The 17,177-nt window shown below is 37.5% G+C and overlaps 3 protein-coding genes and 1 pseudogene across 5 annotated transcripts; 2 read left to right on the top strand and 2 right to left on the bottom strand.

Moving 5' to 3' along the window:
* The first annotated feature begins 869 nt into the window (after window positions 1–869).
* Window positions 870–3,728, top strand: LOC126789477 (protein STRICTOSIDINE SYNTHASE-LIKE 5-like). The gene is made up of 4 exons (XM_050515636.1): window positions 870–1,573; window positions 2,396–2,703; window positions 2,782–2,914; window positions 3,018–3,728. The coding sequence occupies exons 1-4, from the start codon at window positions 1,112–1,114 to the stop codon at window positions 3,297–3,299; spliced, it is 1,185 nt and encodes a 394-aa protein (XP_050371593.1). The 5' UTR covers window positions 870–1,111; the 3' UTR covers window positions 3,300–3,728.
* Window positions 3,729–5,630: 1,902 nt separating this feature from the next.
* Window positions 5,631–8,131, top strand: LOC126794508 (protein STRICTOSIDINE SYNTHASE-LIKE 5-like; annotated as a pseudogene).
* Window positions 8,132–8,250: 119 nt separating this feature from the next.
* LOC126787198 (isovalerate--CoA ligase CCL2-like) lies at window positions 8,251–11,461 on the bottom strand. 2 transcript variants are annotated; one of them, XM_050513187.1, is made up of 3 exons: window positions 11,239–11,461; window positions 10,083–10,384; window positions 8,251–9,706 (listed from the first exon to the last, which is right to left on the bottom strand). In XM_050513187.1, the coding sequence occupies exons 1-3, from the start codon at window positions 11,291–11,293 to the stop codon at window positions 8,258–8,260; spliced, it is 1,806 nt and encodes a 601-aa protein (XP_050369144.1). In that variant the 5' UTR covers window positions 11,294–11,461; the 3' UTR covers window positions 8,251–8,257. The 2 variants fall into 2 exon arrangements, with proteins under 2 accessions (XP_050369144.1, XP_050369095.1); XM_050513138.1 differs by lacking the exon at window positions 10,083–10,384 and having other exon boundaries at window positions 10,940–11,459.
* Window positions 11,462–13,065: 1,604 nt separating this feature from the next.
* LOC126789864 (isocitrate dehydrogenase [NAD] regulatory subunit 3, mitochondrial-like) lies at window positions 13,066–15,829 on the bottom strand. Of its 2 annotated transcripts, none has more exons than XM_050515934.1 (4): window positions 15,272–15,829; window positions 14,237–14,476; window positions 13,708–13,786; window positions 13,066–13,569 (listed from the first exon to the last, which is right to left on the bottom strand). In XM_050515934.1, exons 1-4 carry the CDS (start codon window positions 15,785–15,787, stop codon window positions 13,295–13,297), a joined length of 1,110 nt encoding a protein of 369 aa, XP_050371891.1. In that variant the 5' UTR covers window positions 15,788–15,829; the 3' UTR covers window positions 13,066–13,294. The 2 variants fall into 2 exon arrangements, with proteins under 2 accessions (XP_050371891.1, XP_050371898.1); XM_050515941.1 differs by having other exon boundaries at window positions 14,237–14,464.
* Between the last annotated feature and the right edge of the window lie 1,348 nt (window positions 15,830–17,177).

Below are 17,177 nucleotides of genomic sequence, written 5' to 3'. Positions count from 1 at the left end.
GTGGTTTTTTTTTCCAATCACTTAAAAACAAAACAAACGTACATATAATTTACAAGAAAAAACCTCTATGACCTCACATTCCCAACTGATCTAAATGGAATGTTGGGAACACTGAGAGGAGAACAAAATGAAACCAAACTAGAGGGGAAGACGTAGAATGCCCTTAGGCAGCAATTCAATCTACAACAATGTTAGCTTCTCGATATATGTGATGATGAACTAGCAGACTTAGAAAGAAGACGCTAGCCATAAGATATCTTAGACGAGGGACTTCAAATACCAAGGATTAGAGGATTTGCCCAGCAAGTTGTCAGTGAGAGTCTCCTTCGACAATAATTTGATTAAAATGTTTGAGACCAGATGAATGAAGTCTTTCACGTAAAGCAGTCGCTTCACGCAATCAAATCAGACCGTATACTCTGCAATAATCGAATGTTATCTATTTATTCCTACGAATAAGATTAAGGGAAAAAAAAAAGATCATCCTTATTTGTTCAAGTTTGACTCTATATGAACTAGCTTGTGCTACTATGTCACCTTCAATACTATCGTGTGGAAGGACTATTAATTGAAAAGAAGAATTTAGCTGCTAAGAGACTATTATGTACCTGACTGAAAAGAGGAAATACTAAAATTGCCCACGCCTCTATCATTGAATTGCCTCGCGTATAGATAACAAAGAGCTATGACAAGACCAAGTCTCCTTAATTTGTTCTTCTACTCGTGACTGGTTTGGGTCCGTGCATGTGTGGAAAACATAGAATTCGAAGGAGCAGAAATGCATTTGGCCACATCCCTATACATGTTGTATATATGTAGCCTCTTCGCAACGATATTTTGTTTATACATTGACACACCAAAACGAAATTAATCAGTCGAGCTTAATTTTCCTCATCCTTGACATCTCAATCTTTATATAACACCCATGACATATAAATATCTAATTGGATGATTTGGATCTAGGCATGCAGGAGATGCACACTAGTCTATTAATATAGTCATATAGTAATACTTGCGTATCCCTAATCAAGGCTGCACAGATTTCCGTTGCATACTATAACACTTGGCTTTCTGTTCCGTCCGAGTCCCTAAGTAGCTAGCTCGCCACCCAATGTCTAAGTCAAGCAACCAAGGCTCACCTTCCTCTGCAACTCAAACCACCAGAACCTCAGCACCATCATCATCATCATGGCCCTTAAACATTCTCTTCTTATCAACCCTGGTTCCGGTGGCGGCAGCTATGCTCCTTTACCAGCTTGACTCGTTCGACCCTGCTCCTCTGCCGCTTCACGAGTTGAGCCACCGAGTCGCGGTTGCCCCGAGGCGTAATGCTCAGATCCTCAAAGGGTCGCAGTTCTTGGGTGTTGGGGGTTCAGTTGGGCCAGAAGACATTGCCTACGATTCAAAGTCGGGACTCATTTACACGGGATGTGCGGACGGTTGGATCAAGCGAGTCACGTTGAACGAGTCGGTGGCTGACTCGGTGGTGGAGAATTGGGTTAATACCGGCGGGAGACCACTAGGACTTGCCCACGGTCACGACGGAGAGCTGTTCGTCGCCGACGCGGGAAAGGTCAGCCTGACCTATCGACTTAATAAATGCTGATCTATATGTCGCTTTTTCTGTTTTTCGACGTCTTGTCCGTTTTTCCTTTTTTGGATAAATGACTCAAATGTTACAATTAGTTTTGATATACATGTAAATGGAAAACAAATAAGATAATAGTGTGGACACTTATCTAGTTTGGAATGGAAAATAGAAATCAAAATTAAATGATATAGACATTTTTCTTTTTTGCAAAAGTATCGAAAAAGATAATATATATATATATATACTTTACCATATAATTTTATTGGGAACAAATGTAAAACATTGTAATTAACATACGATATTTGGTACTTTTGAGAATCAATTAAATTGATGATTTGTACATGGTATGCATGCGAATGGATTTCGATCGCCTGACAGGTAAATTTAGATTGTTTGACAAATAACTAGTTGTTTTATATATCGTGTTTATTTGATGTAAAAATTTGAAAGAAAAAAGTAAATTTGAGAGGCTACTTTACTTGTTTATATCTATACTCTTATAACTCAAACACACATTGTCAACCAAAACTCCTGTAAAAATACATTAATAACCTTAGACTATATGTTAATTAAATTAAAATTTTAATATATGAAAGATATAGTCGTAAAAGTCAAATTAATAAATAATAAATAAATTTGAATAAAAAATAGATAAGGAAGTTATTTTGTAGATCTAATTTATCTCTACAATAACTGGACTCTAGAGTTAATTTTCTAAAAAATAGTTTTTCCACACACTTTTGTGTATGGGTTGATGCTAGTATGTTATAAGCAAATGAGGGATATATCTACTGTATTAATCAGGGACTACTAAGAATAAGCGAGGATGGACTAGTGGAGCTACTGACAAATGAGGCTGAGGGTGTAAAGTTCAGGCTACCAGATTGTGTAGATGTAGCAAAAGATGGTATGATTTACTTCACAGATGCTTCATACAAAAACAGCATAGAAGAGGTCATATGGGACTTTCTAGAGGGCAGACCCCATGGTAGGTTATTGAGCTACAATCCCTCAACCAAAGAGACCAAAGTGCTCCTTCGTGACCTCTACTTTGCTAATGGACTTGCCGTCTCTCCGGATCAGAATTTTGTGATCTTTTGCGAAACTTTCATGTATGAAATATCTCAGAAACCCTTTATATGGTGTTGAATTTATGGCTTTGTACTAAATAGTTTGATATACATTTGTAGGTTTAGGTGCAGAAAGTACTACCTGGAAGGCGAGAAGAAAGGGAGCACAGAGAACTTCATCGACCACTTGCCGGGCTCCCCGGATAACATACGATATGATGGAGAAGGCAATTACTGGATCGCTCTAGCTGGGGTGAGCATCTTTTCTCTCGTACAAACAAGAATCGTGCATACGTTTTTAATTAGTTGCATCATTTTCATAGTTCATTAACATTTTATTTGTGTCAAATTGTCAGGAGACGTCACATATTACGATTATGTCACTTAAATCTCCTTTTATTCGAAAAATGATGGCAATCATGGAGAAGTATATAGTAAGCAGACCATATAAGGAGAAGAACTCTGGTGTAATCGCTGTGGATTTGGAAGGGGAACCAACTGCTCACTATTCCGATTCAGATTTGTCACTCATTACGAGTGGGATCAAGATCGGAAACTACCTCTACTGTGGTTCTATTGTCTATCCTTACATTATCCGACTTGATCTGGAACAACTTCCTCCCCATACTGCTACATGATGAGCTTCAACCACCAAAACCTTCACCCATAATTGATGTACTATTGTGCTATTTCCCTTTCTAGTTGAAGAGACACTTGCATGTTCAATTTCATCTTTCAAATAATAGTTTATCAAAGAAAATAGTGTAGCTCTTGTCGTGGTTTTTGGGTCTCCCAATCGTTAATTAATTTTAGTGGGCCACACCAACTTGAGGTGAGGCCCAAGAAGAAAATTCATGAATGATCACATGGGCCCAATAATCAAGCGGGACAGCTCCAGATGCCATGTCCTCGTGCTGGCGAGATAATGTGGTAGTGTGGTACCAATGATAAATGTCCATGTTTTGACATAGATGAAGCAGTTAATAAGGGGGCGTACACGTACATGGTGATGAGTATACATTTGTACATGATGGCGATCATGATATATCATTGTTTTTAACTGTTGATGCTATGGCTTTCAAGTCTGGAGTAGTTTTCTGCATTATCACATTATTACTTATTAACTAAGAAATTCATGTTCAATTACTTTTAGATTTATATTTAAGAGTTAAAAAAATAACTATTTTAAAATAATTTCCCTCCTCCATCATCTAATTTACATTTAAGGGTGATAAAACATGAATTTCTTGATCAATTAGTTATTGTGTCACTTGTGATCATCTCTAATGATTTTCATTTTGTTTTTTTTTGTTTTTTTTGCTATGAAGATATGAATACGTGTTTATATACAAATATATATGATGGAATGTATTACTTCTAAAAGAGTTAACCTCTTTAATTAAAAAAAACACATCCACAAGCTTAAATATCACAATCTCCATAATCAGTCATTCTTGAAAGGCCCAACTTAAGGATTTACCTTAATGAGATAAACGAAAAATAAATTGTTCTCAAAAGTAGATAATTATAAGATAACATAGACAGAAATTAAAGTGTATCTTTAAAGATAGAAGATAATCAAAATGATGATTACATTTGCTAAATTGGCAGACAAATTATAGTATAAATTGTAACTGCAGCTTACACTTCATTCAATTGAAGGCATAAAGATCGATCTCCCAACAGTACCACGAGAAATATAAAAGCAAGTCTGTAAGAAATTAAGGAGTGTATACTGTATAGGCAGTTATGGATACAATTGTTTTGAGAATGGTGATTTTGATGCGCATGCTTATGCTTGTTCTTGCTCGATATCAAGTTGATCGACAACGCTGTTTATCCCAACGATGGTGAAGCCTCATCGTTGTTGGTTACATCGGAAGCTAATCCAAAAGATGTCGTGTTTGATCGTGTTTTCTCCAATATAATAATGGTGAGGCTTCATCATCACTACTGGCCAACTCCAAAACCAATCCAGATGATGGAGTATCTGATCGTGTTTTCTTCAAAAATGGTGAATTTTCATCATCATCATCTGGCTAAGGACACTAATGACAAGGAGATAATTCTTCCAAACAGTATGCTCGGCAATGTCGGTTTAGTAGTAAAATGTAGTGCCAAGTGTTCATTCCATTGCATGGGTCATCTGTTCCATTACAAGAAGTGTTTTAACAATTGCCTTGTGGACTGCGAGATTTCAAATTTGCTTCTACCTCCTCCACTACCCCCTACTGTAGATTAATTTTCTGGTTAATTGCTAAGGATTATTGTTGTTATCTTTGCTGCAAATTTATTTTCGAAATAATAAAATATTTATACTCGCTTTGGGTTGTTATGTTATTAATTAGGTTCTTACGATTTTTCAATAATGATATATTTCTCAGTACGTAAATCACTACAATTGGGTTCACAAGTTGGCAAATTAAAAATGAAACCATGTATGACTCTTCTTGATATAATAATCAAATGCTTAGTCTTGAGTCACGTTATTTTGACTAGAAAACAATTGGCTTGTCATAAATCAGATCATCTCCCATTCTAAATTGGCAACCATATTTTCACGTAGAAGTGGCTATTTCATACATATCATCTTGATTCAAGAGACACCAGGAGTCCAGAATACGACATTACAAATACCAAATAATTTGTTATCGAAAAGAAAAATATCAGACATGTCATTATCTTACCTGTTATATCCTCCACAATCTCGTTCACCCGGTCAGTAACTGACCATAAAATTCATACTCAACCATTATTGGATATAAATTCAAGGGTTGAAAATAAATTAACTTAATTTTAAAAAGATTTTTCTTACCTTTAGATTTACATCTAATGATAGTTGAGCATAAATTTCATGGTCAGCTACTGACCGTGTAAACGAGGTTGTATCCTCCAAGCTTATGCAGTTGTTTATACAACCATATTTGACTAGTTATATGCACCGAATCACCTTCATAACTCGTTAAGCAATGCTTGAGTCAAACGACTCAAGTTCCTCTACAACTGAAGCCATTAGAAGAACAACATCTTCATTATGGCCTCTAAAGGTAGATTTTATATGACACTTTGATACTTATGTTGATTAATGGGAGGGTAAAATAGACATTAAAGTATATATTTACAAAAAATACAATAAAAACAAGAGTTTTATGTGTTCATTATTCTCACATCTTAATTGTTTTATGCGTTTAAGTTAATATTTTTGAATCATGTTGATAGCATAAATCAATTTTATGTTTATGAAATTCAATTGTCTCACAAAATTACTTTGCGAGACTATATTTAATTCACCAAACGCATTCTCATGGGTATTTTAAATCACAAATTTTAATTTTTCTAAATAAAATTTCAATTTTTCACCTTCAATTAAAGCTTAAATTATTTTCTTACAAACGATACAAAAGTGATGAATACCAAAGTGATAGAAATTAGCCTTAAACCCATAAAATTCTATTAGTATTTTTATTTTGATAAATAATATGTAAATATCAATTTTACCCTCTATATTTAACAAAGAAGTCAACATAAATACAAAAGTGTTATATAAAATATAACTTCAGGTATTAAGGTGTCATATTTGAAATATTAGGTACTAAAGTATTGACCATATCTCAAGTACCATAGAAAGAATTTATCCTAAAAAATATTAGGTTACTAATTATTTTTTTATATTAAATAAATAAATAATTGATACGCTTGGCCGACTTGGGAGTTGAATTCAATGAGAGACTTATTGGGACCGTTCACTTTTTAATTTTTCTTGAATATTTATTTTATTAATGACATATTGTGAGGTTTTTGGCCATATTGAAAGTTTGTTACGCAATGTTTTTCTACCAAAATCACCTAATCATATAGTTATCTATATTATTATAACCAAAACATGTTTTGTCAACCAAAAATCTTATAAAAATACATTAATAATTAATAAAAAAATTAAAAAGGAATGGATCAGGAAGTTATTTTGCACATCTACACTTTACAATAACTACACTTTACAATTAATTTTTCAAAATAACAGGTTTTCCACACACGTTTGTGTGTGGCCTGATGCTAGTACACATATATTTTTTGTTGTTTGTTGATCATCAAACACTTGCAATTGGGGACTAGAATGTTACTATCACATAACGTAGTTCGTTTATATTCTTTCGAAAATATGAGTAAATTAATTGACGTATGAATAAAACATTTCTTCTCTGTTAATTGAGATAAAAGGAAAGAAAAACAATCAATCAAAAAAGAGAAACAAATTGTTTCTTCAGTGTTCATGGTTGAACATGGATGATGGTGATGTCTTTGTGATGAACTGATGATGGGTTCATCTCCTTCCTTTTTGTATTATACATTAATGTTTCCTAGCTAGTTCATGTTTGAATCCCTTATTTTAAAAATTAATGAAATTCATGAGTAGTGTTCCCATTATCCATTAGGCCGTTTTCATTTTCATTTAAATAAAATTACTGTTTGTGGGAGTATAATCAGGGACTACTGAGAATTAGTGAGGCTGGAGAACTGGAGCTGCTCACTGATGAGGCAGAGGGTGTAAAATTCAAGCTAACAGATGCTGTAGATGTAGCAAAAGATGGCATGATTTACTTCACAGATTCTTCGTATAAATACAGCCTAAAGGATTTCATTTGGGACGTTTTGGAGGGGAACCCCCATGGAAGATTACTGCGTTATGATCGAACAACCAAAGAGACCAAAGTGCTAGTCTCTGACCTTTACTTCGCTAATTGAGTTGCAGTCTCCACGGATCAGAGTTTTGTGATATTCTGTAAGACTGTCATGTATGATGTTCTCTGAAATCCTCATCTAGGTGTTTGGAAGATAGGGACAGAGTTTAATTTCGACTGTATTAAAATGGTTGATATCGCAGGAGAAGATGTAAAAAAATACTACTTGCAAGGCGAGAAGAAGGGAAGCGTAGAGAACTTCATTGACAATATGCCGGGGACCCCTGATAACATCCAATATGACGGGGAAGGCCATTACTGGATTGCATTCTCTACGGTAACTCGTTAATATTTGCTTTCTGTTATAGACAAAGAGAGATTCTGAAAGCTTCTTGCATTCTAATCTGGAGTGCAAATAACATTGATCCTCAAGGATCATTGTTGTTCTGTTATGAATGAACAGGAAACATCTTATTCATAGTTCATTGATATGGTTTTTGCCGAATTGGCAGGATATACTGTTACTTGGGATCTAGCACTTCGGTACCCTTTTATTCGAAAATGGCTAGGAATCATGGAGAAGTACACAGCAGGCAAACCACATATGGAGAAATTCTGGTGTAATGGCTGTTAATTTGGAAGGGGAACCAGTTGCACACTACTTCGATCCAGGATTATCATTCATTTCAAGTGGGATCAAGATTGGAAAGTACATATACTGCAGTTCGAATATATATCCATACATTATCCGCTTTGATCTTGAACAGCATCCAGCACAGGCCACTACATGAGCTTCAGGCACCAGAAAGACCATCCATAATGGACTAAAGCATTTTCCCCTTGATGTGTAACTCCAACATATATGGAATAGGAGATTATTTACTTGTGCCTCCGGTACAAGACTTGTCATAGCTCCTTCATGAGAGGCTGCCCAAGGCCTTTGCTTTTTCTCTGAGAATGAACTTTTGTATTTTTCCTGTTGAAGTCTTTGGTATATCATCGAAAATGACTGTCCTGGGAGCCATGTAATGAGGCATATGATCGCGGCAGAACTCGATTAATTCTTGCGCATTCACATTAGAGCCCTCCTTTAATTTCACAAATGCACAAGGAGTTTGCCCCCAATGGTTATCAGGCCTTGCAACAACTGCGGCCTCTAGAACTGCTGGATGGCTAAACAAAACTGTTTCAACCTCAACTGTGCTTATGTTCTCTCCCCCAGATATAATCACATCCTTCAACCGGTCCTTGACTTCGATATAGTTATCAGAATGTTTCACAGCTAAATCTCCACTTCTAAACCATCCACCTTTAAAAGCTTCCTCTGTTGCTTTCAAGTCTTTAAGATAACCACTCATCACAGTGTTTCCCCTGAACATAATTTCACCCATTGTCTTACCATCAGGCGGTACACTTTCCATAGTGATGGGATCTTTTATGTCAACCTCCTCTAAACATACGTGTTGTACTCCTTGTCGAGCTTTAAGCTTTGATCTCTCATTCAAGGGCAGAGAGTCCCACTCAGGTTTCCATGAGCAATAGGTCCCTGGACCATAAGTCTCTGTAAGTCCATACAAGTGATTCACCCCAAAACCCATCTCTTCCATCTTGAACAGGATCTGTGGTGGTGGAGGTGAGCCACCTGTCGTTACTTCTACTTTGTGAGGAAGTGGCCTTTGTTCACACTCCGGCGAGTTTACAATCATGTTCAGCACAGTTGGTGCCCCTCCCATGTGTGTCACATTGTGTAGAGCAATGTTGTCGAATATGCCTTTCGGAGTGACTTTTCTGAGGCAAATGTTAGTACCGCCCTGAGCAGCCAAACCCCAAATGAGGCACCATCCATTGCAATGAAACATAGGGACAGTCCATAGATAAACCTGCATTGAGCCTATTCCATGAAGCAATACTGTGGCCAGTGAATTGAGATAAGCGCCGCGGTGACTATAGACAACCCCTTTCGGCCTTGATGTTGTGCCGGAGGTGTAATTCACACTGATAGGATCCCACTCACTCTCTGGTCTTCTGATTTCAAATCCACTATTGCCGCTCTCTAAAAGACTTTCATACTCATAAGTTGGTTTTGTTTCTGAAGTAAAGCTGGTAGATGACTCATCAGAATCAGCAATTACAACTACAATCGGCAGTTTTGAATCAGCTTTTTCAGCAAGTAATTCAAGTGCTCCGTTAACTATTCCAAGTAATTGCTGATCCACAAATATGATTTTAGCTTCAGAATGACTAAGAAGAACTGATATCATAGCTGAATCCTGGCGAGTATTTAGTGTACACAGAACTGCCCCAGCCATTGGAGCTGCAAAATGAAGCTCATGCATTGCTGGCACATTTGGAGCCAAAGTTGCCACCTGAACGAAACCAATTGAACATTCAAACAGAAATCAATATTTTCAATTGGATATTGAGAATTCATAATTCACATCACAGACACTAGAAATCCAAAAATAATCAAACTAAACCAAGTAAATAAAACAAAAAGTATAAAAACCCAAGCGAGACCACTTCATTCAACTTTCTTGAGTCTCTTCTATACATGATTTAAAACAAAAAACCTCTCCAATGAATTCCTGCTTTATTTAAACTGCCAACGTGGATCAACAAAGGTGTCTTGCTAATATGAGATCACATGCAAAAACTGCATCATCATCATAAGAACAAGTTTCGATCTTTAAACAAAAAAGACATGATAAAATTTGATCTTTAAATAGACATGAAGAACCTCACCACATCACCGCGAGAAATTCCCAACTGCGTGAGAGCAGAAGCTAATTTAAGGCAGCGTTGATGGGTTTGACCCCAAGTATATCTCAAAGAGCCATAAATTACAGAAGTCCTGTTCCTGTAGGCAGATGCAGCTCGCTCCAAGAACCCTATGGGAGATAAAGGGACGTGATTTGCGGAGCACTGAACTAGACCCTCCTTTGAACGCGAAAACTCTTCAAGCTCAGAGTTGTTACTACTACTGCCGGAAGAGTCAGAGCACTCATCACGGCAAGAATGTGTGACAGTTATGAAGTGAGAGCTAGCTTTGTGAGTGGAATCTAGGCGAGTCAAGGAGAGACGTGGAGTAATGGAAGTGGATGAGGTCTCTGGGCAAAAGGGTAGTGCAAATTCCAGGCGAGTTCTGAGCAAATGGTTCATAGCCATTGCAGAGATGACAGAAATTTACAGAGTGATAAAAGTCGTGTCAGAAACTCTTGGAACTATTAATATTGACATTACTTCTCTTCAATTCATTTCTCGGTGGCTCACATGAGTCACATGTAATGTATAGTGACTCGCCTCGTTCAGTCTCAATCTGGGTAGGTTGGTTAGTTGTGAAAAACATTATATTGTCGAATTTTTCTTTTTGAACTTTATCAATTACAATCTGATTTTCTCATTTTCATTTTCATATGATAATATAAAGCTAGGTACTTAACTAAGAGGATTCAATATGAGCTTCAATGAAACCAATGAACATTGCATACATAAACCACCAAGTTACGATTGGGTTCTGAGAAACCTATGTTAGAAGCATGATATGATTTTTGAAACAAGTACTAAAATTTAGTAGCGGAGATGAAGAACCAATTACTCACCACATCGCCGCGGGAAATTCCCAACTGGATGAGAGCAGAAGCTAATTTGAGGCAGCGTTGATGGGTTTGAGCCCAAGTGTATATCACGGGGCCACAGACGACAGAGGTTCTGTTCCTGTAAGCCTTTGCAGCTCGCTCCAAGAACCCTATGGGAGATAAAGGGACGTGATTTGCCGAGCACCGAACCAGACCCTCGTTGGAACCCCATAACTCTCCAAGCTCAGAGTTGCTATTATTGTTCCCAGAAGAGTCAGAGCAGTATCCACGGTGAGACTGAGCGATAGCGACGAAGTGAGAACGAGGACTTAGAGTGGAGACCAAGCGAGTCCAAGAATTCTTGAGCAAATGGTTCATTGCTGTGGCGGAGAGAACGAAGGTGAGATGAACAGGATTTGCAGGGAGAGAATGAAGCGATTACCTGGTCAGCGGTGGCGCTCAACTGCCGTCTGATCTAATTAAACAGTAGCCAAATAGTCAGATCGGACGACATTTGAACATCACTACTGACCATCAGCACTCCAGAGTGAAATCATCTTATCCTGTCTTTATCTTAGATGAACCAAATTTCTGGGGGGCTCACATGGACTTCTATTTTCTTAATAAAATACAAATGTGAAAGCTAAATTATTATATTTAAATACTAAAGACAGTATCATGAACTTGGTTTGAATACTTTTCAAGAACCTCGCATTCATGCTGCTTCTTCTTTTTTGATGATCTCTGTTCTTTTGAAGACCCTCCCATTCTTTTTGTTCGGGTCTAAATGACCCGGGTTGTAACAAATTTTTTTATATTGTATTTAAAAAATAAAAAAAATAAGAAAAAAAACTTGTTGGGTTGGTAAACGGCTGAACCCAACCCCATTTTCTCAAGGGTAAATTCCTCATATGGTACTTGATGTTTGGCTACTTGGACAATTTGGTACCTGATGTATGAAAGCGGACAATTTAGTACCTAAAGTTATCAATTTTAGGCCATTTTGGTACCTCTATCAATTTTGACCATATTTTCAGGGTTATTTCCGTCATTCTAGTCCTAAATTCATCAAATTCACATTTTTCTTCCTATAATTGCCTCTCTTTAGAGATAATTAAATTGATATATCTACTACACTTAGCATATACTTCGCATATATCGAAAATAAATTTTTTTTCTTAATATACTTATTGTATCCTAATTATTTTCTGCAAAGGAAATAAATTGCCTTTATGCAATTGTAATTTTTATCAAAATATTTTTTTAATTACTTATAATTAAAATTAATTTAGATTGATAGCTACATTATGAAAACTTATATGCGTAAATCATCACAGATACTAAGTGGATGAGTTATCAAATTTTTAGTGATAACTTAGAGGCAATTTGGAGGTATTATAAAAAAATGAAGTAAAGTTGAGATAAGATGACGGAAATAACCCTGAAAATATGGTCAAAATTGACATAAGTACCAAAATGACCTAAATTTGAGAACTTTAGGTACCAAATTGTCCGCTTTCATACATCAGGTACCAAATTGTCCAAGTAGCCAAACATCAGGTACCATAGAAGGAATTTACCCTTTTCTCAACACGAAATGGCCATCAGTAACAAACTGGTTCATATTTATAGGAGGGTGATGAATCTGAAGAGAAAGGGAAGAGGATGATAAAGGTGACCGTGTCTTGGAAGGCACTAAGAAACTTTAACCAGCAGCAGCAATTGTAGTAACAGTTTGAAGGAAGTCTATGATGTTTTGGGTTCGAAGGCATTTGTCTTTTCCACTATGGTCTTTAAGTTGTTGGATAGAGGTTGCTAGGCAGAACGTTTTCAAAACTCTGAAGACATAGTTTAGACACTGATGGCTAGCTCAAGAGAAGTTTTATCAACATTTGCTACGAACTCAGTATCAACGAGCATTTAGCAGATATATATAATGTATATCGTTTTCAATCTTTCAAATTTGGCAATGAGACTATATATTATTGTTCTTCCTCAATAGTAAATGAAGCTCTATAGTTTTTGTGTAACTGTGGCTCCTCTGTTGCCTGGAACCCGCAACTACTCTGGCTTTCCAGCTTTCATATTCAATGTATAAATGAAGTAGAGGACTCTGTATTGGTATCATTGTCACGTAATATGTACAAAAATGGAAGAAACCATCAATTACTGAGCATAAGCTTGATCAGGATTTTTTGCATTAGAAATACCAGATACTTGTTCATCTTTGAAAATTATTAAACAAAATGGTAAAAATCTAGTTGGCCAATCAAAGAATTATGTTAGAAGAAAACCTCAAAACAACACTTCAAAACCGTGGGAAGTAAACTCCCATGCCAATAGAAACTCTATAGGCTGAACTGAAGAATACCTTGTCTTTCAATCTAAGGCGGTAATGACCGCATCAACAACCTCTTGGGTAGTGCTATGTCCTCCGAGGTCCTTTGTCCTGAACTTGCCCTCTAGGATTACTTTTTCAACAGCATTTTCTAATCGATCGGCAAAGGAAGGAAATTGCAGATGTCTCAACATCATGGCAGATGAGAGAAGCAGGGCTACTGGGTTTGCTGTCTTATGCTCCAATATTTTCTGATTACCCACGTTTCCTGCTGAAGCACCCTGCTCAAAAATAGCATGATCAGCCCCCACATTTCCTGCAAGCGACGAGAACTAGTCATCCATCATATGAAACTTTGCAGCAAGAAGCATTTTATTGGAAGCAGAAGATAAAATGGTGTTCCAATAGTTTTTTTACCCAATGGGAGAATATGTGAAATATAGAATAGATATACCTCCTGGCATGACACCCGTGCCACCAGCAATACCAGCTGCTGTATTTGCAACTAGATTACCATAAAGATTGGGTGTCACCTGCAAAACGTAAATCACAGAATTTCAGCCACAGAATACAATTTTCATTTCAAATTAAAACTGGCAAGATAAAAGAGAGATAGTTAGATGAAAAACATCAGATCTGTTAAAATATGGGAAATCCCTTTCAAAATCCTCTACTTTCTTCAACTTGAAACACATCAGTTTCCCTGTGAAACCATATTTTATTGTGCTTCAGTACTATCTGGAGACACCCAAAATGGGTAACTCCCTTTTTTATTCATGGTACCCTTGTTTATACTCAGACAAAACCAAGAATCCACACTTCTGAGGCATGAATGATATACTATTGACTGTCCTACAGTGATTTACTATATTTGCCTAACAGGCACCCTTCTTCTCATGAGTCACGACAGTATATACACAACTATGGTCAGACAAACTACATAGCATAACAATGATCATATTAAATGAAAGAACTTGGCATACCATAACATCAAACTGCTCAGGCTTTGAAACAAGTTGCATGCAGCAGTTATCAACAATTATTTCATTGTAAGTAATCCCTGGATAACGTGTAGCCACCTCACGACAAGACTCTAAGAACAGACCATCTGCAAGCTTCATAATGTTCGCCTTGTGCACAGCAGTCACCTTCTTTCTGTTGTTTAGGTACGCATACTCGAAAGCATATTTAGCAATACGCTCGGAACAGAACTTTGTGATCACCTAGCAAAAGAGTAAGCATAAGTGACAAACATATTTCCTAAGCACACAATACAGAGGAGATAAAATGAAAATTCCTCAAGTTGAAGGAGAATACAAAAAAAAACTAATCATGTCATAAAAAAGAATGAACTTGATCTATACTCCTGAGACTAATATTCCTACATAAAGCAGTAATAAGGGGCGAGATTTGTGCTACAACAGCTAAAACACTTCAGTACTGTGTAACTAAAAATTACAAACATCAATAATTTCACAAAAAGGAAAAAAAAAAAGACTGCCAATACTCCTAAGTTTGTAGCATCTAGGAAAAATCATAACCAAATCAATTTACAGACGACATAGCTCTCGAAACAGGATTGTTTCTACATTTCTGCCAATGGTTTATAAATTCTAATAAAGTTTGGTGAGAATTTATGAAAAAATAAACAGAAAAACAGGAGCTATATCAGTTTTGAATTTTATTTAAAAGAACAACAATCAGCACATAACTAACCTTTAAATAAGGTCTTAACCAGATATGGGGCCCCACATGGTTGGTGAAACCCCAACAATGCAACAAAAAATTGCAGAAAATAATAGCATAAGTTTTAATCTCTCTGTTATCTTTACTAATTCTTTACCATTTCCAAAGTGTGTTACTGCTATTTTACTAAACTAATCACAAGTACTACTTGAGCTAGTTAGCCGGTAAAACTGTATTAGTATCACAATTAAACTGTCAAAAAGCCACAAATCCAATCCATAATAATCAGATTAATCAGCAATTAAACAATTCGGAAATGCATTGTTTTATACCTTAAGGCTTTCCACGACTCCAGGAATGACCTCATGCTCGAGCCCCGAGTACTCACCCTCGGTGTTCTCCCTAACCACCACAATGTCGACGTTGTCATGCTTGGTCTGCAAGCCACGCAGATTGAAGCAATTCACAAGCGAAGCATAGAGATCGAGATCTCGCCGGAGCTGCATGTTCAGCGAGCTCACTCCGCCGCCCATCGGCGTCGCCAGGCCGCCTTTCAGGCACACCTTGTTCCTCCTGATCGACTCGATCACCTCCTCCGGCACCCGCGGCATGTCGCCGGTGACCTCGTACTTCTCGAAGCAGAGCGGCGCGTGCATCGCCTCCATCACCTGCTCGACGGCGTTGGTCACGAGCGGTCCGATTCCGTCGCCGGGGATTAGGGTTACGGCGCGTGGAGCTCCGTCGCCGGGGCGGGGCATGTAGGTGACCGATCGGGTTTGGGCCGTGAAGGATGGAGTGGCCGGCTTTGTTAGAAGGCGGCGGAGGATCGGTATGGATCTTTGGGCCATGGCGGTGGGGTCAGCTTGGTCTTCTGCGATTTGATAGTGATGGCGAATCGGTTATGCGATCATCTTTATTCGTCTTTTTTGTTTTGCCGAAAAACGACGCCGAATGGTAAGAGAGGTGGGCCATAAATGGGTTGGGCCATCCAGGGGAAGGGGGCCCAAGGGGGTCGACGGCGGACCCACGCAAATTGCGCGGGACCAGATAGTGCGCGGGAAAAGGCGCCATGTGTGGGAGAAAAGTTCAAGACCGTATTAATTTGTAATCGGCGTCGTTATGCGAATCTTGCGTTTTGCATTATCATTAGTTTATAATCTGCATTAAGAGGGTCTAATGAAAGTTTAAGCTCATCACAATTTGTTTTTCTTTTCTTTTCTTTTAGAGATAATGTATATATTATAGGCCTCCATCTTTTATACATATAACATGTGTTCGGTAGTAGAGGAATACTAAAGAGAACCCCATTGTATCAAAGAAAAAAGAGAACCCCATCAAACACATAAAATATATGCTGTTCGTGAGTCGGATACATCATCAGTAATGGATTGATTGACTAATCATAAAAGGACACTGTCCCCCTTAAGAAAATTGAGGGTTGTGAATCATGCAGACATGATATTCGATTGGGAAGAATGATTGCAATAATAGAGAGGGGGAGAGAGAACAAAAGAATGTCTCTGGCCGCGTACACGACCACATACAATATCAGCTTCCTCATCGATCTTCTTCTGCTCCTACAAACCCTAGCTAGTCCACTGTTGAAAAGGAAGAAGACACTGAAACTTCTCTCTGCTGTCCAGTTGCGGCTTTCACGTGCCAGAACAATAGTGAAGAACAGCAACTCAACATATAAGCCACTTTTACTTTCATCAATCTCTGGCTTTCTTATATTAATCAATCGATCTAATTGAAAAGCTTCACCACTACTCATCGATCATGTACGTGTTTGAGAATGAAACACCAGAGTGGCGCTGATGATTTCTTCTAGCTATTCTTGCATATTCAAACACCTTCGATCGCTTTTCACAATTGCAGATTTCCCTAAGTAAGAAACTTGAGATTATTCTTTTCGCTTCTGGTTTCTCTCGATTTGGATCATTATCTATTAATGAAAAGAAATATCAGTCTACAATATACAGACATACATTACTGGATACAGTATACAATGCCGGCCAACTCATAGTTAGACCTGCGTCCACGGTCCATCCATTTATTAACGGAAACATATGCTTCTTCCTATGTATGTATAGCAAAGTTATAACTTTTAAGTCGCGACCATGAATCGCATGACTTAAATACATGAACGCAAGCACAAGAATGAAGCTTAATTAACTATGGAATTGTATGGAAAATGATTAAGCTTGAAATTCACTGACTTACGTACAGTGAGGCATT

Source organism: Argentina anserina, chromosome 1, assembly GCF_933775445.1.
Source record: "Argentina anserina chromosome 1, drPotAnse1.1, whole genome shotgun sequence".
Classification (NCBI taxonomy): domain Eukaryota; kingdom Viridiplantae; phylum Streptophyta; class Magnoliopsida; order Rosales; family Rosaceae; genus Argentina; species Argentina anserina.
Note: the sequence above shows the minus strand (reverse complement) of the source record. Positions and strands in the feature narration are given on the sequence as shown.